At 36.4% G+C, this 26,877-nt stretch overlaps 1 protein-coding gene across 7 annotated transcripts in view; it reads left to right on the top strand.

Annotated features, from left to right (window-relative positions):
* cher (filamin-A) overlaps positions 1 to 26,877 on the top strand; it is a 264,422-nt gene that overhangs the window by 18,307 nt on the left and 219,238 nt on the right. For 2 of the 7 annotated variants that reach the window (XM_067762036.1, XM_067762037.1), the window contains exon 1: positions 23,411 to 24,589. The exons of 2 other annotated variants lie outside the window; for them this stretch is intronic. In XM_067762036.1, coding sequence (XP_067618137.1) covers positions 23,633 to 24,589 — 957 coding nt within the window. In that variant the 5' untranslated portion in view covers positions 23,411 to 23,632. Of the gene's footprint in view, positions 1 to 23,409; positions 24,590 to 26,877 lie in introns of those variants that run through there. 3 more of the 7 variants (XM_067762038.1, XM_067762039.1, XM_067762035.1) reach the window with 2 other exon arrangements.

Below are 26,877 nucleotides of genomic sequence, written 5' to 3' on the forward strand. Positions count from 1 at the left end.
CCAAAACATAGTATGACGAACCCAGCTTTTCTCGAACCCTAGCCCTGAGAAATGTTTTCGAAAGCTTTGAATTAAATTGCTTCGCCATATTGCTTTGTGCAAAGTTCCTACGTAAAATCTCTTGCCCTGATTCGTATGTTATTTCCCGTGACCGTAGGTTATAATGATATTCATTGCGATCATGTGCTCTTTTCAGGTTTTGCCTAACAATATCTCGAATATTCAAAAGTTTGTCGGTACGTGTTTGATTGGTTTCTGCTATGCCCTCAGTGGTCATTTCAATATTTTTCAAAAGTTCATAAGAATCGCCGTGCATCACCATATGTTGACCAAATAAAACAAAATAAGGACTATAACCTATCGATTGGTGGAAGGAGTTCCGAAGTGCCGCATTTATGCTGCTAAGGTGGCAGTCCCATTCTCGCTGATCGCTTTGTATGTACGCCCTCAAGGCCGCATTTATGGAGCGATTCAAGCGCTCTGAAGCGTTGCTCTGAGGCGAATACACCGCAGTCAGCGTATGCTTGACCCCACACTTTGTCAAAAACGCATCGAACTCCTTCGACCGAAACTGACTACCATTGTCGCTTACCACAAATTCCGGTACACCAAACACATCAAAGACTTGCTCCTTCATAAACCTTACAATTGCACTTGTCGTGAACTTCTTTAAGGGGCACAGGAAACTGAATTTAGATAGGTGATCCAAAACAACCAGAATACCTATAAATCCATTTTTCGATCTGGGAAAGGGACCGATTATATCAACATATAGGCGTTGAAATATCCGTTCTACGGGTTTAATCTTTCCCATTGGTGGACGTAAAACCTTGGTAGGGTACTTAGTCATTTTACACACCTGACAGTTGTTCACATATTCTTTTACTGATCGGTATAAACCGGGCCAATAGAAGTAACGACGCACCCTTTCTACCGTTTTAGTTACACCTCCATGTGCGCTAGTGGGAATGTCATGCGCCTGCTTCAAAACCTCTGTTCGAAGAGATTTCGGAACAACCAATTTCCATGTAGCATTCTCCTCAACCGAATCGCCGGAATAGAACTCAGTACGATGATAAATGAATTTATCTGAGATTTTGAAGTCGGGATACTTTTCTGAATTCTCTAACAATTTCACCTTCAGTTCAACATACTCTGGTTCATCAAACGCTTCTGAAGCTAGATCGATGTCTGGTGCATAATCTATCTCAATGGCCGCAACTATCTCATCCTCGCAGTGAACGCGTGAAAGAGCGTCGGGTACAACATTAGCACTGCCTTTCCTGTGCTCAATAGTGAAATCAAACCCCTGAAACTTTAACGCCCACCTGGCCAAACGTCCACTTAAGTCGGTTTGGTTCATCAACCAGCGCAAACTCGCATGATCAGTTATTACTGTAAATTGTTGCCCTTCCACATACGCTCGGAACTTTTTAATAGCCAGTACTGCCGCCAAACACTCACGTTCAGTCACGGAATAATTTTGTTGAGCCTTATTTAACTTTTGTGACATATACGCAATGGGTACCTCTACGCCTTCATCATTCTCTTGCGCTAGGACGGCACCCACGCCATGATCGCTAGCGTCGCATTGAATAATGAACGGTTTTTTAAAGTTAGGATTGGCTAAGAAAGGTGCAGTGGTAAGCTTGTCTCTAATGTCGTCAAAAGACCGTTGCGCTTCGTCTGACCAGGTAAAAGTCTTTGCCTTTTTCAGCAGTTCGGTCAAGGAATGCGTTACCTCAGCAAAATTGCGAATGAACCTTCTATACCAGCCTACCATGCCCAAAAATCTGCGAAGTTGCTTCACAGTTTTTGGTACCGGGTAGTCTGCTATAGCTGATACCTTTTCAATGTCTGTCTTTAGTGTTCCTTTCCCAACAACGTAGCCTAGGTAGCGCACCTCGTTTAAGCAAAACTTGCTTTTTGCGATATTTATCGTAAGACCAGCTTTGCGGATGTGAACGGCAACCTCTCTAAGTAACTTAATGTGATCTTCGAAACTCTCGGACAGCAGAAGCAGATCGTCTAAGTAAACGAAAACATTCTCTTTAAGATTGTATGGGATAACGCGATCCATCAACCTACACATCGTTTGGGGTGCATTGCACAGGCCGAACGGCATCACAGTGTATTGGTATAGTGGTCGATTTGGCACTGTGAAAGCCGTTTTTTCGCGAGAATTCATTTCTAGAGGGATCTGCCAGAAGGCATCTTTCAGGTCCAGACTAGAAATGAATTCCGCTCGTGGTAGCCTGGACAATATACCCTCGATGTGTGGCAGAGGATACGCGTCTTTCACTGTAAGAGCATTAAGCTTTCTACTGTCTAAGCAAAGTCGCACCTTTCCAGGTTTACGGACTAAAACCACTGGTGAAGACCACGGACTATTGGACTCCTCTATAACCCCAAGCGATAGCATACGGTCGATTTCGTCGCACATCAGTTTCTCTACTGCAGGCGAAATCGGAAAATGCCGTTGCTTGACGGGTTTAGATTCACCAACATCGATGGCATGCTCCACCAGTGAGGTTTTGCCGAGACCGTGTACTTCAAAACTTGGAAAACATGCTATAGCAGAGTTAAGGATAGATTCCTGTTGGCAATTTAAAGCGTGTCTATTGGGAACTGATCCACCTATACTAACTTCGCTAATAACATTTACTGCGATCTTAAATGCCTTCCAAAAGTCTATTCCAAGATATAGATTTTGAACCAGAGAAGGGATTAAATAAAATTCGATCAGATGTGACTCAGACTTGTACGTCACGTTGAGTTTTATTATACCCGCCACATCTTGTCTAGAACCGTCTGCTGTTCGAACACATGACCGTATCCTTTTAACGCCTTTGTCTTCAGCTAATAGCTCAGTTGCTAAATCAGCACCGATACAACTAACTGACGCTCCTGAATCAAGCAATCCAAGGTAGGTTTTATTAAAAATAGTTACTGAAGCATATGGTCTAAGATCATTTGCTTGTTGGAAGATTTGAGAAATGGAACTTAAACTCTTTTGTTTCGACTTTATTGTCGACCAAAACTTACGTGCTCTCTCCGCAGATCGAGTACGTTTAAAGATCTCTTCTCGTGTTTGTCGGTAAGCTAAAAGTCTTTGATGGAGTGGTTTAATCGGGAACAACGGTGGAATAGGTCTGGAAACTTGTCTATCATTTTTAAGGATGGTTACAGGAATGTTCGATTCTCGGCACCCGATTGTCAGTTGGGATGTCTGCTCCTGTTGCCGACATCCCTCACTCTGTTTTCCGAACTGTTACATTTAGGACAATTCGGTAAGAAGAACGCGATCAGCCCGCAGCCGTAACAGAAAACGCGCCTAGGTTTGATACACTTTTTATAGTCGTGTCCAAGTTCGTCACAGTTCCAACACTTTCTGGGTTCCACTGAATTGGGAACATGGTTGCTATCGAGAGCAGAAACTTCTTCTAATTCAACTTCTTCCACCTCTGCTACCTGCCTTCGTTGCCCATAAAACGGCCTCGTTTGTTGAGATTTTCCTTGCATCTCAGCGAAAAGATTTTCGCGTCGTCGACAGGATCTTCGCAGCTCGGATATAGTGCGAATATCCAGATGCAAAAGCTCTAAACGAATGTCAGGTTGTAAATTCCGTATAATAGTTTCAACCATCTCGTGTTCAGTTAAAGGTCTACGCAATCCGTCTGCTATATTCATAATCGAATCGAGATAGGTCTCAAACGATTCCCCACTTTTCTGCTTCCTATTACGAATAGTCTCTAATATATCGAAATCTGTTCTAAAATCTTTGAAGTATCTACGCATGTCATCGCATATGTCTGCCCAATCAAGTGCGTTTGCTGAACGATGATAACGCCAGAACCAGCGTTTGGCCTTGCCTTCAAACAGCACATGAATGTTTTGACATAATATATTGAAATCCCCACGAAGAGTAGACCGAGTTAAAGCGTTAACCCTATATATAAACTCATCTACCGTAATGCTATCGAGCGACCCGTCAAATGATAGTTTCCAACCGGAAACTATCTTCGCAGCTACAGATACTGGAAGAGTATCCCCATTAGAACGAAAACGTACAGCATTCACGTTCTCGCGATTTTCGTGAACAGAAGGTAACCCATTTTCAACTACTACTCGATGGTTTTCAGTACCGGGACGCGACGCGTTCAAATTCAGGTTACTCAAGTTACTTCCAAGAGAATCTGCTACTGCCCTACTGATCTCCTCTCGTATTTGTCTAGATGCACGTTCTTCGTATTCCCTGAAGGACTCTTCTAACATACTCCGCATATGCCTTTGATTAACACCCTGACCTGAGGTTTGCGGACTTCGTGTATGATTTCCACGATTCCTACCACGCCAATTCCCCTGGTTCGGTATACGAGTATTTGAAGACAATTCGTTACCCCTAGACCTTGTCAACGGACCCTCTCGTCTTGGTATTGCACCTTGACTAGTAGAAGCATCTAAACTTGTTGTTGGATCTTGCTCGTTGAAACTTTTTAAAGATTCGGTTTCACACGAGCGCCTACATAAAGGACAAGCATTATTTTCAGTCAACCACCTAGTTATGCAAGCTCGATGGAATATATGTTGGCAAGGAGTCATGCAACCATTCTCTTCGGAGATTTCCTCGTTACAAATGGTACATATTCCATACTGACCATTTAAGTTCACTAAATCATCAGAGCTATGCCGAACTGCCATTATTATTTTCTAACCAAAAAAAATCAACTAATCAAAAAAAAATTTTTTTTTTTTTTCTCTAAATTTTACACCCTGCTCTTTGCAAATTTAATGTAAAAGAATGAAATATAAATTGTTGTACTAAGTAGCTTTCCGCATCTGAATAAAAAGGGATGTGAGAGTGATTCTAGTTAAGCCTTCGTCCGTAGAAAATATTGGTTCGATCTAGCATTCCCGTTTAAATTAACTATTAAATTGAATTAAAATAAATTCTTTATAACCGGTATCAACACTCAAAGCAGTGTTTGACTGATATTTCCACGTTATATGAATTTATTTTACCCCCCCTCGACATTAGTTTGTTGCTTGACTGGTTACGGAACCGGTGAAACCCCAGTTGCCCCAATTCCAAGTCATGACATCAAAATTAAAAGAAAATATATGTTTATAATAATTCGATTAGATTGCGAAAGGTTAGATTAACTAATTTAAGTTAACTCTTCCAAATTCCAAACACCTCCAATCAACTGAAAACTAGAAATTCTTCTTAATTGGTTAGTAAATAGGCCAAGGCTATCGTTGATACTAAGTTCCAAATCAAGAGCAAATTTCCAAAAAAAATACAAATTTTATAAAGGACCTCAAGAGCTAAACCTCTTAAGGGCCCCACACTTGGACGCCATTTTTGTGATGGAGTTAACCAGACTAAGCTACCTCTGACGAGGTCCTGTACGTGACGAAGCGTGCATGCTAGCTAAAACCAGGTCTGAGCTCGCCGGGTTGGGGTGGTCCTTGCTTGTCACATGTGTACAGGGGTCAACCTAACACACAAAAGAAATTCATGCACATATTTGAATAGAACCAGGCAAAAAAATCTAAACACTTTAACCCCGAAAATCCCTAAAGATAAGACAGACAACCGGAAACGGAATAAACCGGTGATGCAGCCGATCGAACCCGGGAAGCAATAAAGCCGCTTCCTTTCTCTCCTCCTACCCAACCATGAGAAATATTTTTTTTTTGACGTTAATCCCTAAACCCAACCATACCTAAAGAAGACCTAGGTCACCTCACATCCCTTTTAAATAAAAAAATTAGCACCGATTCATTTTAAAATGTTATAATTCAATTACATATTTATTCAAGTTTTATATGTACGTATATAAATGTTGCTTTAATTTAGTCAAATCGTTGAACAATATTTCAGAGGTTTTAAATTGACATTTTCGAGCATCCCTAATACATTCGGGATATTTATCAACATTTATAAATTAAGTTATATACATACGCATTACGCTATGCCTTCATTCCTAATTTACAATTTTAAACAGAAACAGAACTAATGAATATGTTATAATGTATGTATGTAATTCTAATTGGAATCGAAGAAAGAAAAAAAAATAACTCAAAGAGAAAAAAAAACTTTAGTAGTGGCAACGACAATAGTTATAACTATGCCGATAGTTATAAAATAGAAGGAGAGTATCGCGAGCACTCTCTTATGTATGTGCAAAAACTTAAGTTTCTTTACTTTACTTCCCTCACATACGCGACTCTATTTCCACAAACGCATTGTAAATGAAAAGCAAAATTAAGAGAGAATCAGTTAAAGAGTACTTACCATGATCTCCAACGTTGTCAGCAGGCGCCCGTGAGTTCCGTTGCTAGATAAATGAATAGGTAAATTCTCTCTTCTCTCACAAGTTTTAACTTTACTTTGAATTCTTATTAGAATTTTGCGCGTTTCTTTTACTAATCACATATATGTATATGCGTAAATTCTCGTTGCAACCAGAAAATGACAATACCCTATCTCATGGGGGGTTTTTTTTTTTTTCTCTTTTTTTTTTTTGAACAGGTCTAAGCTTTCATTAGTTAATTCTCATTTAATTAAGTAGGTATATATATATATATATGTATATATATTTTCTTTTATATTTTCTTTATTATTGCTATCAGTTACATTGTTTTTAAGTTCTATCTTTTTACAAGGAACCCACCAATCGTTGATTAAAAACTAAAATACCTACAATTCGCTTTGCTAGTGGAAAGCATGGCGCTACCAAATTAGGGTTTCTTGTTTAATTTTAAACGTAATTTACTCATAAACATAATTAGGGAGTATATTGCAAGATAACCCCTTTTGAGAAATCAACACAAAATTACTTTGGATGTGAAAGAAGAAACAACTTTATATTAAATACATTTGTCTTGTTAATTGCTCCTAACTTTACTTTACAGATTTAGACGTTGCCAAATAATCATTTTATGGTGGATTTTAAAAAAACTGAGTTACCTCTTTTTGATAAGGAGCGTCTTATGAAATCACCTTGAAATAGCAATATTTTATAGTAATGTATAGGTATTTGGTTTTAAGACCCAATATTACGAATTTTATATAAGAAACTTTATTGTATTTTTACTCCTATGCCCCTTGCTTTCGTTCGCTTAAGTTAATTTAGTCAAATTTCCATTTTATTTTTTATTTTTTTTTTTCTTCTATACCCATGTATATATATACTTATATGCATTTGTGCACATGTTTAGATGCCGAGGAATATATTCACTTTCATAGCGGAAAATAAGTTAAAGTGTTTTTGTTTCGATAATTGTAAACTTTTAATGAAAAATTATATTAAATTTTTAATTGTTTCCGCTTTTTTTCTGTTGCTGTTGTGGTTTTTCCACATTTTCATTTTCTTTTCTGTACACTTATATCAATATAGGTTTTTAGGTAACATTAAGGTAATGTTAAGACAACTTTTAGGGTAGTTTAAGTTAAATTTAAATTAGCCTTTTAGTTTTAGGTTCACATTAAATTAGTTTGTAAGCTAGTCTTAAAATCGCCCAAACAACTAAAACCTGAGGGAACTCTTGGGTGGCACGTGGTTCTGTCCGTAGACTGATGAAATTTGTCCATTTCGCTGCTTCAGGAACGCCGAGGAACTCCTTTCCAGCACTAGGGATTAATTATTACTTTTAATAGCCGCGGTTTATTATTTTTTTTTTTTTCGTTTTATTAAAATTTTTTTCTTAAGACTTATTTTTTTTTCGTTTACCAATGACCGCGTTACTTGGTGACCATGCACCGTGGACAATAAAAAAATTAACTCACGAGAACGTCTTTACAGCTTCATATCTCCAACCAGAAAGAACGAGATCAATTTGGCGGAAATCGATCGTGCTCTCGTCTATATCTCCTCCTTTCTCAAACCCATCATGCACGCAGTTAGACCGTTTGCCACAGGTGTTGCCACTCGATTATGTTTTGTAACTTTAACCATATGACGGCCAATGAAGCTAACTACCTACCTTTCTGATTTAGGACACACCTATGAATATTTCTATCAGAAAAGGTTTTCAAAAACTAAGCCGCGCTCACACATGTTATCGATTTGTTATTGGTATGATATCGCAAAATTATAGACGAGTTATCTATTCGTTACCGATTTATTACTAATTTGTCATCGATAACAAAAGTTATCAATATTTATCAACTATTGGTTTACTGTCTTAAAAAGTTCGATTAATTACCGAAAAGCTATCGCTTATTTATCAAAAAGCTATCGATATACCAAAAATTGATCGATTTGTTAAATAACAACTGGATATCGAAAATTTAATTTCTAAAACTTCAATATAAAATTGATGACATATTAGAAGGAAGTCGGTGCCTTGGTGATAACAAGCCGAAAAATCGACGATGAAAATCCGCCTACGTTTTTCAGCCGATTACAAAATAATAAATTGACGCTATCGTTTGTTACCGACAAGAAGCTGTCGGTGCTCTTGACAAAAAGTCCAAACTTATTTATTTATGGTAAAGTTATCTCGTTGTGCTTTACAGGCTCATTACCTTTGAGGCTATCAAAAACAATCGCCGTTCGTAGCACGATTAGCAATACGAAAGGCAAAACGATAACAGCCGGCTCTAACGTTATCTCGACATCCTGTAGCAGCTGCTGCGAAAGCGAGAATTAACTGTCAGAAACAAAGGACAAGGGCAAATATAACAATTGCTTTCGTGCAGTTAGCGAATCAGGTAAAGCTAGACGATGAACGAAAACGTAAGCTTCAGAGTACCATGAGCAGACGATATCGCCTACGCAGGTATCGTTCGTTTAGCGTCATGATCGCTAAACAGAATAAGGCTGTTAGTTAACTTACCGACTATTCTGGCAGTCGGAATCGTTTAAATTTTATATTTTACTTCATTCACATTAAATTTTAGCTCTCCTCGACAATAATACGCGGTTCCATAGACAAAGTTATATAATTGAAGTTAGCAAAATTTTCTATTTAAAACTGGATAACGAGTTACAAAAAATAACTAATTATTTCGATATGAATATTGTCACTCTCTAACCTACTTTATTTTTTAATACCAATATGTTATATTTACGTTGGTCCGATGTTTGCAGGTACCATAAGAAGAGATGGACTTACTATTAAGTAAACTGAAATGATCAGTATGACGAGCTGAGTCAATTTTCTCCCAACTTTTGTGATATTTCGCCGAATATGTATTCGGAGATAATTGAATGGCCCATTAATTACTTGTGAATAGGGTGTACCCCTTTGGATATGGGTATACAACAGACTATCTTCCCCATTTTAACAGCTAGAAAGTGTTGATCTCATGGTATACTTACGATAATCATCTAAACTTAAACTACAATTTATGACTTAAGCGGTTATTGCAAAGCAGCACAATTTTCATTCAATTCCCAATATCCCTTAAATTTATTACTCATTTTCATATCTTAAACAAACATATTTTTGCCGTTGTTTATTTACAAAGCATTTCATTTCATTCGCAATAAACAAACTTAGAATTTTTTGATTGCAATGAATGTTTGGCAATAGCAAACAAAGCAGCCGATGTGCTTTTAAAATTGATTCTTCATTTTACTGATAAAATAATTTATGTAAACTTTTTATTTTTAGCAAGGTAAATATTTTCTTATTTAAATATTATAAAGTATAGTGAAATTTTGAAATGGCATGCAAAATTTTTCATTGAAACCATGGGTAGTGAACTCAACGTAAAGACATCAAACAAACATCTATTACTTAGACCCGGTTTTTCAGTACAAGTTCAACTCAGTTTGTGAGTTAAACTACGCTTAAACTTATTTTGCAGTTTTTCAGTCTACCTCAACTATTATTATTATTATTATTACTATTGTGCATGACCTTTTAGCCTAATTTTATATCTGGAGGCGTTTGATGAAGTCTACTTCAACTAAAGTTAAAGCTGAGATTAAGCGCCTGATCTGGCAGAATAAAACTCTAGTTAGTTCGCCATGAGAATGGCGTCGAATATATTATTTTTTTTATAACATCATTCAAAAAACATTAATAAAATTATAAACACGGAAAAAGTCAGACACAAAGTTCATAAAAAAGGAAATTTCAAAATTTTCGAAAATTCAGGTTTTCTGATTAGCTGAAAGTAAAATAGATGAGTGAGCTCCTGAAAAAAATGTTTAAAGGCCGTTTGCTCCTGTGAACTTGAAAACTTATATGAGCTATAAACACAAATTTTGTTAAAACAAGTAAGGAAGGTTAAGTTCGGGTGTAACCGAACATTACATACTCAGTTGAGAGCTATGGTGACAACATAAGGGAAAATAACCATGTAGGAAAATGAACCGAGGGAAACCCTGGAATGTGTTTGTATGACATGTGTATTAAATGAAAGGCATTAAAGAGTATTTTATGAGGGAGTGGGCCATAGTTCTATAGGTGGACGCCATTTAGGGATATAGCCATAAAGGTGGATCAGGTTGACTCTAGAATGCGTTTGTACGATATGGGTATCAAATGAAAGGTGATAATGAGTATTTTAAAAGGGAGTGGGCCTTAGTTCTATAGGTGGACGCCGTTTCGAAATATCGCCATAAAGGTGGACCAGGGTGACTCTAGAATGTGTTTGTACGATATGGGTATCAAAAGAAAGGTGTTAATGAGTATTTTAAAAGGGAGTGATGCTTAGTTCCACAGGTGGACGCCGTTTCGAGATATCGCCATAAAGGTGGACCAGGTGTGACCCTAGAATTTGTTTGTACGATATGGTTATCAAATTAAAGGTATTAATGAGGGTTTTAAAAGAGAGTGGTGGTAGTTGTATAAGTGGTCGCCTTTTTGAGATATAGCCATAAAGGTGGATCAGGTTGACTCTAGAATGCGTTTGTACGATATGGGTATCAAAAGAAAGGTGTTAACGAGTATTTTAAAAGGGAGTAATCCTTAGTTCCATAGGTGGACGCCGTTTCGAGATATCGCCATAAAGGTGGACCAGGGGTGACCCTAGAATTTGTTTGTACAATATGGGTATCAAAAGAAAGGTGTTAATGAGTATTTTAAAAGCGAGTGATGCTTAGTTCCACAGGTGGACGCCGTTTCGAAATATCGCCATAAAGGTGGACTGTGACCCTAGAATTTGTTTGTACGATATGGGTATCAAATTAAAGGTATTAAGGAGGGTTTTAAAAGGGAGTGGTGGTAGTTGTATAAGTGGTCGCCTTTTTGAGATATAGCCATAAAGGTGGATCAGGTTGACTCTAGAATGCGTTTGTACGATATGGGTATCAAATGAAATGTGTTAATGAGTATTTTAAAAGGGAGTAATCCTTAGTTCCATAGGTGGACCCCGTTTCGAGATACCGCCATAAAGGTGGACCAGGGGTGACCCTAGAATTTGTTTGTACAATATGGGTATCAAGAGAAAGGTTTTAACGAGTATTTTAAAAGGAAGTAATCCTTAGTTCCATAGGTGGACGCCGTTTCGAGATATCGCCATAAAGGTGGACCAGGGGTGACCCTAGAATTTGTTTGTACAATATGGGTATCAAAAGAAAGGTGTTAATGAGTATTTTAAAAGCGAGCGATGCTTAGTTCCACAGGTGGACGCCGTTTCGAGATATCGCCATAACGGTGGACCAGGGGTGACCCTAGAATTTGTTTGTACAATATGGGTATCAAAAGAAAGGTGTTAATGAGTATTTTAAAAGGGAGTGGGCCTTAGTTCTATAGGTGGACGCCGTTTCGAAATATCGCCGTAAAGGTGGACCAGGGTGACTCTAGAATGTGTTTGTACGATATGGGTATCAAATTAAAGGCATTAATGAGAGTTTTAAAAGGGAGCGGTGGTAGTTGTATATGTGAAGGCGTTTTCCAGATCGCGAGAAAAATGTGGACCAGGGTGACACAGAACATCATCTGTTGGATACCGCTAATTAATTTATATATGTAATACCTGCCAAGATTTTAAGGGTTTTTTATTTCGCCCTGCAGAACTTTTTCATTTTCTTCTACTTAATATAGTAGGTGTCACAACCATTTTATAAAGTTTTTTCTAAAGTTATATTTCGTGTCAATAAACCAATCCAATTACCTCACCATGTTTCATCCCTTTTTTCGTATTTGGTATAGAATTATGGCATCTTTTTCATTTTCCGTAATTTTCGATATCGAAAAAGTGGGCGTGGTCATTGTCGGATTTCGTTCATTTTTCATACCAAAATAAAGTGAGTTCAAGTAAGTACGTGAACTAAGTTCATTAAAGATATGTCGATTTTTGCTCAAGTTATCGTGTTAACGGCCATGCGGAAGGACAGACGAACGACTGTGTATAAAAACTGGGCGTGGCATAAACCGATTTCGCCCGTTTTCACAGAAAACAGATAACATCATAAAATCTATGCCCCTACCAAATTTCAAAAGGATTGGTTAATTTTTGTTCGACTTATGGCGTTAAAAGTATCCTAGACAAATTAAATGAAAAAGGGCGGAACCACGCCCATTTTGAAATTTTCTTTTATTTTTGTATTTTGTTGCAACATGTCATTACTGGAGTTGAATGTTGACATAATTTACTTATATACTGTAAAGATATTAAATTTTTTGTTAAAATTTTACTTTAAAAAAATTTTTTTTTTAAAGTGGGCGTGGTCCTTCTCCGATTTTGCTAATTCTTATTAGGCGTACATATAGTAATAGGAGTAACGTCCCTGCCAAATTTCATAATGATATCTTCAACGACTGACAAATTACAGCTTGCAAAAATTATAAATTACCTTCTTTTTAAAGTGGGCGGTGCCACGCCCATTGTCCAAAATTTTACTAATTTTCTATTCTGCGTTATAAATTCAACTCATCTACCAAGTTTCGTCGCTTTATCTGTCTTTGGTAATGAATTATCGCACTTTTTCGGTTTTAAGAAATTTTCGATATCGAAAAAGTGGGCGTGGTTATAGTCCGATATCGTTCATTTTAAATAGCGATCTGAGATGAGTGCTCAGGAACCTACGTACCAAATTTCATCAAGTTACCTCAAAATTTACTCAAGTTATCGTGTTAACGGACGGACGGACGGACGGACGGACATGGCTCAATCAAATTTTTTTTCGATCCTGATTATTTTGATATATGGAAGTCTATATCTATCTCGATTCCTTTATATATGTACAACCGACCGTTATCCAATCAAACTTAATATACTCTGTGAGCTCTGCTCAACTGAGTATAAAAACTTTGCATCGGACAGATAAAACTTAAAGTTTACTTGAGAAATATACCTAGATATATTTGGAAAAAACTACCTAATTGACAACGAAGTGGAAGCTTTGTTTTACATATGTATATGTATATATGAATATGAGTATATGACTACTCTTCTGTATGGAAAGCACATTTTGCATTTCACTGTTTAAAGCAATTATTTTCAGTGTATCATTAGTACTTCATTCCAGCTTCAAGTGTCAAAACTATAGTCTGCCTTTAGGCACTTTAGAGTTCTGTAAGTTAACCTTTTCTGTTTTGATAGTTGACTTATGTTAACAGCATATGTACCTACCACATGAGTAATTACAACTAAGGATGTAACGGAAGTTAGTTTAGTGGAATTGGAATCAGGACTTACAAATTTGCTGGCAGAACCGTTACAAAATTCATACAACCAGTTTGAAGAGAAGGCAAATAAAATTATACAAATAAAATGTTTACGTAATATCATTTATAAAATAAATAAAAATAAAATAAAAAAATTGTAAGCACTTCCTTTATATTGTAACGATTATTAGCAGCACTAAGGGATACTATCATCTCTAAGCCGATGCTAAGCAGTGACTTGTATGCACATCAATAATTCAATCATTATGTCTACACATATGTACGTACACGCAGCGGAGAAGCAACGCACAACAACATGCATAAATCTGAGATACTCCCGAAAGTATGCAATGGTTGCGCAAGTGTTGCTCAAACATACAAGCGCATGGGGTTTGAAAGAAGCTATAAAATCATGCATCTATAGCTGATAACTAACTAGTAAGTTCTGGAAATAGAAAAGCCTAGAAATATGCAACGAGGAAATGAGACAGTATAAAAGGCAGCAACAGTAGAGGCACGACAATCAGTTCGATTTAAGACATTATCTAGCGAGCAATAGTAGTGCTATTCTGAAGTACTTTAATAAAGACCATTTTGCATTATTGAATAGTGGATTTATTTTATCAACAGTTTAGTGATTCGAACGTTAGCAGAAGGTTGCAAATAAGGGGAATTGCAGTAAATTCATTACAATATAAATGGACAAAAATTAGCGAAAAATTACTCCTTATATAAAGGCATATACTTGGTAAACTTTGATTTTTAAATCTTGACATAGAAATTCCAAAAATATTTATGAGAAGTAAAAATATAAAAGTGGAGCGCACATTACTTAAATTGGAAAGTTGGTGGGAAAGGAGATTTTATTAGTCAATCAATTGCGCTCCACCTTTAAATTTTTAGTTTTCATATATATTTTTGCAATTTCTATGTCAAAATTTAAAAATCAAAATTTAGCAAGAATATGTCTTTATATAATGAGAAATTCTTAGCTGATTTTTATCCATTTATATAAAGGAAGTGCTTACCATTTTTTTATTTTATTCTCCCCTTTTCTTACATTTTCTCGGTGTCTTACCCTATCTATTAAGTTTTACGCTTGTAGCTCAATGAGAACTTACATAAAAATCAATCCCAAAATTCCCTCCGTTTCGTACGATTTTTCTAAATATCTCATCCCGTGCGCTGCCTGGCGAATCTTTTTGTATCGTGTCATCGGCTGTCATCGACCTCTGAATTAAGCTCATCGAGAAGTTATATAAAACGCGGTTTCAAATTTCCAAATTTTTATCTAAATTTTTCGGTCCGTGCGCCACATAACGGAATTATTTTCTCCTTTTGTTCCTTTTTCACGGTGTCCTAACCTGTAGCTGAGGTTTCATGTTTGTAGCTCAATGAGAAGTTACTTTAAAATCGATTGCAAGATTTGTATGAAAAGCGGGCAAACATTCAACCAAAATACAATTTTTTTTTTTTTTTGATTAGCCTCCGTAGAGATTCTAGGCAGTGCTTCAGTTCAATTCAATTTATTATTACTATAAAATTATTACAGTTAGATATTAAGATCTTTTTAGTACAAAGGTTAATAAAACAATTTAACTATTACATAGTATGGACCCATGAAAATTTTATAAAACAAATTGTAATTTGCTTTGTGCTCCTTAAAAATTTTCCTACAAATTGGTGCTAAGGGACCTGTATGTTTTACGCCGACCCCGAAGGGCATCTGTAAGATAGATGAATTTTAACTGACAAGCTTTCATAGCAGAAATACACTTGGAGTGTTTGCCAAATCACTGCCGAGGGGCGGCGTGTTTAGAAAACCGGTTTTCTAATTGAAAAAAAAAACTGTCTTCTAAATTTTCAATGTTGCTTTGCCCGGGACATTAGCCCAGTACCTTCGGTACTACACCATCTCAAACTTTAAATTTTTTAGAAAAATTTTGTGAAAAAACTTGCTTTTCGGGTTTGCTGAGCCAAATGAAAGGAAAATGCTTTCAGTAGGAAAATCAAATAAATTTATTTAGCTTGATCGGCATCCGCTAAATATCCGATTCCAAGCACTCGGAACCGATATTGAAATCGAAATCAGTTGACACGGGGTTCACTTGTTACGAATATGAGTTTTAACTAAACTATTTAGTCTACTTAAGCAAATTATTAAGGTTGTCCTGAATATGTTTTTAATTTACTGTTTTATTTTTTTTGCGAGATTGGTCCAAAACCCCACATAGTTTGACTTGGTTTTTCTCAAACCGGCTTTACTCGCCTCTTTCATAAATTTTTGATAGTTTCCTTTTTTGAAATATTGTTTTTATAAATATGCACATGTGTTTTTAAAGATCTAGCCTTACAGGTATTATTATAATTATTCCCAAAGAAAAACCCAGATTTAAATTTTCACTTGCCCTGCAAATCTTTTAACTTCTTTTAGGCCTCAGGAAGAATTTATTTTTCTTATAAAATGATAACGCAAGGCAAATATCTTATTCAGCTTGACTTTTGTGTAGACGGTTTTGCAAAGGAATAAGATACGCTTAAAATACAGTTCAAACCATGTCTTATTAAAAATTTGAAAATGGTTTTCAACTTGTTGCTTAATGGATTGCTTATCTCAAGGGATGCGGAAATAACGTACCCTAAATCAGAAAGAGTCACATTTAAGAAAAATACTTTTAAAATTTTTTCTCAATGAATACAACTTTCAACTAAAATGTTCATAAAATTAAGGCAAATTACTAATTTACTAATTTGCCTTAATTTTATGAACATTTTAGTTGAAAGTTGTATTCATTGAGAAAAAATTTTAATTTGAAATTAGTAATATAATTTTCTTTCAAAGACTGCATTATTTTATAAATCAAAGAAAACTAAAACTAAGCAGAATTTTGAAAAACCGTTCCAAGTATATTAAAGCGTTCGTCTCCTGTTTTCAGATAGTCAATGGAAATTCATTGACACGCTTGACGTGGCATGACTTTCATTCAAATAATGAAGTGCGACTCATTATAAAACTCCTTTTTATACTTAGCTGAGCAGAGCTCGCTGAGTATATTAATTTTGTTCGCATAACGGTACCGCATAACGTACGGCATAAACTAATCGAGATAGATATAGACTTATATATATCAAAATGATCTGGGCGAAAAAAGAAATTCATTTAGCCATGTCCGTCCGTCCGTCCGTCTGTCCGTAAACACGATAACTTGAGTAAATTTTGAGGTATCTTAATGAAATTTGGTATGTAAGTTCCTGGGCACTCACTTTAGATCGCTATTTAAAATGAACGAAATCGGACTATAACCTCGCCAACTTTTTCGATATCGAAAATTACGAAAAACCGAAACAGTGAGATAATTCATTACCAAAGACGGATAAAGCGATGAATCTTGGTAGGTGCAGATTAGAAAATTAGTAAAATTTTGGACAATGGGGTTGGCATCGCCCACTTTTAAAAGAAGGTAATTTAAAAGTTTTGCAATCTGTAATTTGGCAGCTGAGTATGTAATGTTCGGTTACACACAAACTTAGCCTTCCTTACTTGTTTTCTGAACATTTTGCCATTCAATGCCTTAATGGAGAAAACAATAAAAAAATTGTTCAAGTTGGCTCTAAACTGGTTCTAAATTTACTTTTGCTATACTGAAATTTATTGGACTACAAAACTGTACGAACGGCTTTTTAATTTGAAAATTTTTTAAATGACTGAGTTTTCAAAAGTGGACATAAAAGTTAGATCGTCGATTTATGCTGCTAACTGCCCAGATTTTTATAAGAAAGCTATTTAAACTGAAAGCTGGAAAACCGGTTTCGAAAAATTTTAGAATAATCGAATAGCTACCTAATATTCATACCTACGTATTATTTTTGTTACACCCGCTTAAAAGTTACCAGAAGCACGGTACCCTGCAGCGACTTCCGTTTTCGTTCTAAATTCCGATTCCCACTTCGATATATTGATCAAATCAAAACCCCCCATTTGAATTTCGTTCTCGAAAAACTTACTTTCGTAACATCACTAATCCAATGCCCAGTTAAATATACTTTTTTGAAGCTTATATAAAAAGCGTTTAAACACCCTTCTGACAGATATTTTTTAACTTTTTTACTTCTGTAAAATTTCACTTGTTATCTTTCTATAACCTCAAATCATATAACAACAAAACATTTTATCATAACAGAGAGCGCGCTTACAACAGAGCAGTCGGTGTAACTTCGCTGTTAATGGCACAGAAACAACATAGTACATACATACCAACAACTTTCTATGTAAACACCGGGCAATTGATATTAAGAATAACTATCTAACTACCAACCCCCGTGGAATTTCGAAGACAACAAAAAAACATAACAAACAAAAAAGACTAGATCAAATGAAGAGTAGGAAACACGGAGACCGTTTATAGCAACAAAACAACACAAACTTTGACACTCGGGCCCTTTTCAACGCAGTGCAGTCAACCATTTCACTTTTATACAAAAATACAATGCCGCATTTAATTAAACAACAATAACATTATACCTACATATACATATGTACAGATGTGCACATACATCCATGGACTGCAGCAGTATAGAGCTAAACAGAAGATACAATTACAATAAAAATAGTAACAAATGAATTATGAAATGGTCTGATTATAATGAGATAAGCACATTCCTCCACCGTAAGTTTCATTCTTTTTAATTGGGCTTTTTTCAACGTCAACTCTCTCTCGCTGCGTCTGCTGCGAGTTTTCAGTGAAAGAACGACGAGAGTAGTTTATAAATTTGATTATTTGTTTGTATTCTCCATCCACTGTTAACAGCGTGCTAATTAATTTTATTGACACTGAAGAAAATTTAGTTAATAATCTATTATTTACTTTAAATCTAATAAATTGGGATCGTTTTTCCGCAACACTAAATTTATTTTTTTGGTAATTCCTTACTTTAGCTAACAACTGCTAAAACACGACCAAAAATATGGGGAGAAGAGTCAAAAGACGCGCTTTCGATCCATGACAACGAGTCCAAAACGGAAATTAAAAATTTTAATGCTGACAAAAGAGTTTCCAAAAAAAAACAAAAAAACAAAAAACAAACGAAATATGATCCTGGATCGAAAGGGGGGTGGAATCCATAGAATTTTGCGTCATTGGTGGTCATCGGCTGCGCTTATACAAAATTAAACTTAGTGGGTCCAACACTCGTTTGGAGATCGAAATTATATCAGCGCAAAACACTTTTCTACAATTTTTATTCCCTGTGTAAACCAAAGTACTCAAAACTAGAGCAACCTCATGGAAAAGTTCATTTCCTTTTGCAAATATCTTTTGACAGAAATAATTTTTAATTTTCGCTTTCGCGTACTTTGAGACTTTTCCGATATTTTTGGTCGAGTTTTAGCAGTTATGAGCTAAAGTAAAGACGAAATTTTATCAAATTTTAAAAGTTTATTTTCAGAGCTGCTCAACCCTACACACTTGTAGCACTTTTGTTTTTGTTTTGCCCTGAAGAATAGGCACAGATACAAATTCACACTTTGAATATAAACAAAATTTTCATAGCACTCCCTAATGCCCTCACATATAAATTCGATTCATAAGAAAGTGCCTGAATTTCATACGAAAATGCAAAGAAAAAGCACTTCCATATGAATCCAAGGCACTTCGGTATGATATTCACATTTACACTAACAAATTGACACCAACAAATTTTTTTTAGATATTATAGCACTGAGAAAAATTTGTATTCATATACTGCTGTAGTCCATGGATGTAAATTTTGAATTTAAATCAAAACTCTTTAAACATTTAAAGTTTTTTTTTTGTTCCATTTAAAAAAGTTTTATTATACAAAAAATTAAGAATATGTATTGTGATTTGCAGTTCAATATAAAAGTGTTTGAACAGCTCTCTTTATTTTGCTCTTTTAATAAAAAAACATAATAAATTGTTCGATGTCCCGTCTTAGAACTTTATTTTTTAAAACTACCTTTAGAAAAAGAGGCGGAGATAGGATTTTCGTAAATCACCATAAAGGAACGGTGGAAACTTTCGATTGATTTAGACTTCTGATTCGGATTTCCGTACCCAATTCGTGGAATAGAATTGATAGCGCAAGCCGATTTAGGCACACAGTGCTCGCTATAAGCTATGCTAGGCGAGAAGCAATTTTTATTTTACAAGCTTGAAACTTTTTTGGCACTGTGACTTCTTTTACAATGTTCCGTAGGAAATCATTTCCATAGCTTTCAATTTATGTATTATAGCTTTTCGCTTCCACTTTCTCGTCAGCCTTATTTTTTAAATATATTTCGCGGCGGTAAGTTTTCCGAGCTCAAGTCGATTGTATAATAATTCAATAAATTTATTTTGTTGTTACAGGAAATGGAGAGAAGCAAGACGGAATACTGGCTGCATAGGCAGCACTATTAAGGTCCTACCAAAGCCATAGAATTTGGTTATGCCGGCTTAATAGCTGTTTCCCAAGTTTTTATAATTTTTGCTTAAGCCCAGTGAGTTCACAGCTGTGAAGCACACGGTTTTCTGTATTTTACTTTGTACCTAAGCCTATTTTGACGTATTTCTTTATTTGAAGAAATACTTGCAGCTGTTTTTGTTAAGCTTTGAAATTTTTACCCATTTTTCAATCTAAAATTTGAGAGTACCAATAGAGATCGAGTCTACCTTTACCTGTTTCCGTGAGTTCAGTAGAAGTATCTGCCTTATTTTGTTGCCAAATACAAGTATCGGAAGAAATACTTTATCATTTTCTATGTTTCGGTAGCGATAACTGGATGAGGAATTTACCTATCGTGAAGATACTCAGTGAAATTATTTCCTTTAAAAAGACGAATATTCCTCAAAGTTAAAAATGGACAAAAACGATGAATAAACACACATACTTTTGATAATACTTTGAGTCAAAAAACTAGAGATATACGAAAGAAGCTGTCAGCTAAGTATGTATTTAATGGTCGATCATACCCGAACTTAGACACCTTTTTACCTTACTTATTTTTTATACAAGTTAGTAGCCTTAGATTTTGTAAATTGCTAGATTTGTTGAGCTAGAAGGCTTCTTGGAAAGCTATTTTGCTACTTTACTTTACAAAAAAAAATCGATTATGTTGCCTTACAAGTTATCGGTTTGTTATCGAAGTGTTATAAGTTTGCTATCGATAGCAAGGGTTATCGATGAGTTTCCGCTTAATAGTCGATTTGTTATTGATTTGCTTTCAAGAAGTTACCGGAAGGTTACCAATTTGTTATAGGCGTGTTATCGATCGTCATCGTTAACATGACCCATCATTTTGTTATGAAACAGATATCGATAAAACTTCAATATAAAATCGATTGCACACCTTTAGCTTACAAGGATTTAAACACAATAAAAAGCCGCTAACTCAGCGATAATATACCGATAACTTGACGTTAATGGCTTTCTATAGCTGTATTTTTTTTTACATTTATAGACGTTTACGCTTAAACTTAATGGACTGCTAAGCGTCAAACGTTAAATACACCTCTGAAATTGCTGCGCCTAAAATTAGTACTACTAAATTTCAATACTCATCATACTCAGATGTAACTGAAATATGTGTTTATGTTTCACCTCTACACTAATTCTATGTATCACCTCTTAAAATGGTGCGTGTCCACAATTCATCGGAACTGATTCAGCTATATGTTAGACATTATGGCCATCAGAGGGTTGTGTCTCCGCTTTTACCCTGTGCTGTAACTAGTTATTTAACCACTGCCGCTAGGTGGGTCTCCTAAGCATTATCTAAGCGAGGATAAGCGTTTTTTTACGCGCAAACGTAAACGTATACGCGTGTAAAAAACACGGCTTGTAATAAATCGCCAATAAAACAATAACTTGCCGGTATCAGTTGCTGCCGATAAAACCCGACGAAACTCTTCTCAAATTGCCCGAAATGATTTATTTCCGGTAAACTTACCTCTGTTGTGGTTTAACTTCAATTCCTTGTCGAGCTCTACATATTTTAAAAAAAATTTTTTTCCTAGACATATCTACTAAAAATAATAAGTGAGTCTGCTGGATGTGGAGTGTTAAATAATAAATCGTAGATGGAAGTGCATCATCACTGATTAAACAGAATACGTTTTCTTATATGAGTAACGGGTGACCAATAACTTTTTCAATGCTCATTTGTATCTCATACACACGGTTGCCACACCATGTTTTCATTTGGGACCAAAATTCATCGAAAAAAGGACCAAATCTTAGAAAAAATAACCAAATTTTTGTTTTATTTGATTGTGATACAAGAAATTCATAAAAGTGTTGTAGTCATTGTTAAATATAAAATTTCAGGATGTTTCCATGGTTTCCTATACAAAATTTTAATAAACTTAGCGAATAGGAGACTGAATTCATACTGCACAAACAAAAATACTACTTTTAGGTATTATATTTTCAAATTTCTAGGATAAGTCTATGCCTCACTAACTATACGTTTTGAACGTAGTTTCGCTGACAAATCTCTTAGTTCCTGCATTATGTTGTTAATTGGAAAGAAATAAAATGTATAGCGAAGTTAGGTTTTAGTATGAAAAGGCTCAAAAATTTGCGTTTTGGTGTAGCCGAACTATGAGAAAATTCAGTAAACCATAAACGATGCTTTTTTTCCCCTCAACGTTGAGATTAAAAATCGAACGTCTTAAAAGTTTCAACTATGCAATAACAGAACCTGATTACATTTATGTAGTTACTAGAAATTATGGGGTTCTGTACCTACGAGAATAGAACACAAAACACATCTTTCGAAATCAAATCTTTTTTACATTTGCTTCAAAATCTGATTATAAAAGTAAATTTGTTCAATCGCGATTCGTTATTCATTTATAAAGTTACCGCTTTCAAGAAGTATTCCTGTCTTACTTACAGTTAAAATATTTCTTATGCCAAGCTACTTAGTTTTCAACTATTCGGCGTGCCTTAACACCACATTACTCCTGGAACACCACAATACTCCTGCAATTTTTACATAGGATTTCTTTGTAAAAAGTTTTGGCAGGGTTACCAAACATAAAACCAATTAGTTCCATTATTTTACTTAGTTTTCAATTCAAATTCATCCATCAGTGGAAAGCGCTGCCAAATTTCTTAGAGGCACACGTGCATCTGAGATAAATTTTCTTAGCTCAACTAGTGAAAAAAATCTATCACGAAAAGTGTTTGATAACCGATCGAAATATCTGGATACTAAGTCTGTGTAATATGTTTGCTCTTAGATCTATGACTTTTCTTATTAATACCTCGCCAAAAATATCCCCTATGAAATGTCATTGGTCTGCTACATTTTATTGACTGAGCAATTTTTGTGGTAAGATTTCCATATACATAAGTAAATTGAAAATTAAATGTGGGTTAATGAAAGTGTGCCAAATGTTGTCGGCAGAGTTTTGAATTTTAACCTCAGTGAAAAAGGCAGAAAAGTATTAAAATTGTGGCTACTGCCTAAAAAGGACCAAAATTGAAAAAAGGGACCAGCGGACCAAATTGGGTTGGAAGGGTCCATTTTTGGTTCAAATGGACCAAAAGTGGCAACCGTGCTCATGCATTCTGAAAAATATTTAACGAACACTTGAAAGATAAAAACTGCAATGGCTATCAAAATTATTTCAAGTTTTTAATTTCAGCGCTCACAACAATTAGCCTCACAATAGACGCTCTTTATTTACAGTGTAAACAAATGATATTTCAGTGTACATATTTGAACGAGCGACATTAACAGAAGCACAGCAGACGCAATAACGGCGCGCTGTAACTACCACAAGTGAAGTACACAAAAAATTAAAAGAAGGTAAAAAAAATTAAATGAACGAATTTCAAAGCAGTTGTTTAAAGGGAGAAAACATTCAAGTGTGGAGAAGAAAATATTGAATGAGAGTTAAAAAATTTAGTTAACAAAAGGTAGGTACGAAGTTTCGTTCGCTGAGCAAACCAAAGAAGAAAGCAGAGGGCAACCACCAAAAAACAATAAGTAAGATAAAAAAGTAAAAACTTTAAAGTAGCTGCCAGCTGAGTTTCTTTGCTCAGCAAAATGTATGGTAATCGTGGGTTGGCTGGGAACAACAAGGCTAACATCAGCGACGCTGAAGCAGCTGGTGAAGCCGGTCCCACTTTACGGCTCGGTGGATTGGAAACAACAAGAAATGCCGGCTACAGCGGGCCCAATGCGATCGGCGCAGTAACTGCGCTAATGACGACAACACCAAAACCGATGATTGTAGGAGCGGCGACGACGGCAGCAGCAGCAGTAGCTCCCCCACCACCACCTTCTCAACAATCAACAGCATTGAGAGTAGGAGCGTCAAAGATGGGAGCAAATAATGTAACAACGAGAAGTACAAATAACGTTGGTATGTTGGAGCAGAAATCGAGCGTAGCAGCAGCAAGAACAACAACCACGCCAGTATCACCAACGAATGAAGCAAAGTCAGTAAATTCATACGTTGGCAGAAATAAAAATTCAGTTGAAGGTGGATCGCGTGTGCATACGGATGTAACAGATTGTGAATTGTTAAATAGAAATAAGCAAAAACATTTTGTGCGTCAACAACAACAGCAAGAAGAAAAGCAACTAAAACAAAACACAATAAATTTTAATATTAATAAAAATAGTGGTGCATTAAAACCAACAGCAATAACAACACCTATTGTTAATAATAATTTTAATCAAAAGTCGACGGCGTCAATTTGTCTTAACCAAAAGAACAAAAGCAATTCGAACACGAACGCGAACGTGAACGCAAATTTCGGTCAAAAACAGCCACCAAATAATTTCGTGCCGGACGTGAATGTGAACGCGAGTGCAAGTGCGAGTGCGAACGTCAACGCCTACGTTGAAAGCGATCAATACAACAACAATAAATACAATACAAATTATACGCCTAACAGTGGGAACGCCGGATATTTCAAACCAACGCAGTCTGGTTATCCTTCAGAGCAGCAGCACTACAACAACAATAACATCGCTGACTACGATTACTATCAACAGGTGTGTGCGTGTGTGTGAGGTGGTGTTTTTGTAAACAAAAAAAAATTTTTATAAAGTTAGCAGAATCCATTAAATTTCTTTTGCTGCTAAAAAAACAAAGCTTTAAAAAGAGACCGCTTGAGGTTCCGCTGTTCACGCCCTACCGCCTCTTAATGTAGTGCGCTAGAGGGTTTGGGCAGCAGTGCTCTTCGGTATTGTCGTATAACCTCGCTGCTAAGTATTATTTTGCTTTCTTTTAAATTTTACCAAATTAACATTTCGCAACTAATGAAAATGTTAATGAACTTCACACATCGGGCTGGCAGTCAGTCAGAGAGTTGGTTTGTGTTGTCTTAGCAAGTCGACCACTTCAGCCACCAACTTCAACACGTCTACGCACTTAGTCAATATACATATAATCGTATATGCAAATAAATACACTCTGTTTCATAATAATAGCCCCGCTAGATAGGAGCGCTCAGATATAGCGATCCAAAGTTTTCACTAATTTGATCTCTTTCAAAAGGTTATTTTCAACAAATCCCTATTAGGGATTTTACGTATACTAAAAAACTTGAGTGGGTGTGCAGATAATCAATGCTTAGCATAACGCGAGCCCTAAAATCACCCCGCATGCGGATCTAATGGCAAGAAATATTGCGTTAGAAACTGCAACAAGGCTTAAGACCTCGGGCAGCTTGAGTGCAAAGACTCGACGCATTAGCAACACAACCCTAAAACTTCGAGGTGTATTTTTCGGTAACAATAACCACAAACTTTTGATAATTTAGCCCTCACACTGCGTAATATGTAACTGTCGACAGTAACAGGGTTGAAAAAGCTCGAATTAGCCGATTTTTGATCACAAAAATCCTTCGTGAAAGGTGATTCCTATACAGCTTAGTTTTTCCGAACGAACGTCTTATCCAGCATCGTTTGACATCAAATGCCGTCAAAAGATTCTTCGTAATCTCGACCTGACTGGTGTTTTTTTTTCAACAATCTTCAATAATTGGAATGTATTGCGGATTCCACTTTTTTTTTTTTGCTGGTTGGGGTGAAAAACACCGCATGCACCATAATCGGTGCCGTCGCAGCAACCTTGTATCCGTGGACTAAAAACCACCCTGTCGTCCATTCCGAAACCGCTGTGGCAATATTTTAGGGTGGTGTTCCATATATCTCGTCTTTTAAGAGCCTTTTTTACAAGCAACAACATCACCTCTGAAATCCAGCGAAGAGGTTGGCGACGGCGAGTACCGAAGAAGATATAATAATGGGCTCTACGATCTTTCCGCTGACATCAATATAGTCCAGCCACGTTATACGAATGAAAGATGATACTCCGGCTACGAAAGTGCTTTTATTGGAATCTACCCATGGAAGCAGAGGAAGAGAGCGGCCCCCACTCCGGTGGAAAGATCATGTGGAAAACGATTTAAATTCGCCTTCGTGTGGCCAATTGGCGCCAGTTCACTCAAGAAGAAGCGAATAGCGCGCCTTGTTGAATAGCCATAGCCGTTTAAACGGTTAAGCGCCAATTAAGTAAGTCAGTTAGTCTGTTGTTCTTGCGCCCAGGTCCCGCTTTTTGCTCTGAGTATGGTTTCTACAACTTTCACTGATTTGTTGCCACTCTTCTGTCCCGCTCAACATTTTTTTCTATAATATTATCGACAGTGATTACACCGACTCATTCCTCGAGCATTTTTTGGTTCCGGCTCCATCGCGAGCATATCAAGAATGTGTGCTCAGCATCGTCCGCAACTGCATCTCCGTAAACGAACTTACACCGTAAATGAACTTGCCCCTTTTTATCCTGTGAAAATATTTTTTGAAGTACCCGTGCCGGGAGTGCATTTGGGTAACCTAGTAATTTACCTCACCAAAGCGTCTGGTGTTCCATGATTCAACATATGCTATTGGTTTCCCTGTCCATCTGCCTCGTTATGCATTTTTCCACCATTCTTACCGCTTTCAGGCGCTCTTGATCCATCTGCTTTTTTGTTTCCCATAACTTTCCTTCGTCCAGCGCTAATAGGTTGACGGGGTGGTTCCGGTAATCAATCACCTGTTGTTGTTGTTGTAGCGATAAGGACACTCCCCGAAGGCCTTGGGGAGTGTTATCAGTATTGATGGTCCGTTGCCGGATGCAGATGCAGTACGTTCCGGTAACAAGCACCATAAAGGTATTATCCGGAACATCTTGGGAACGATTTGGTATAACCACATGAAACCTTCTATGCCATGGCGACCTCCCACTTCCTAGATCCATAAGGAGTTCGGGGACGTCTGAGCCTCGGCTATTAATG

Source organism: Eurosta solidaginis, chromosome 1, assembly GCF_040869045.1.
Source record: "Eurosta solidaginis isolate ZX-2024a chromosome 1, ASM4086904v1, whole genome shotgun sequence".
NCBI classification, from domain to species: Eukaryota; Metazoa; Arthropoda; class Insecta; order Diptera; family Tephritidae; genus Eurosta; species Eurosta solidaginis.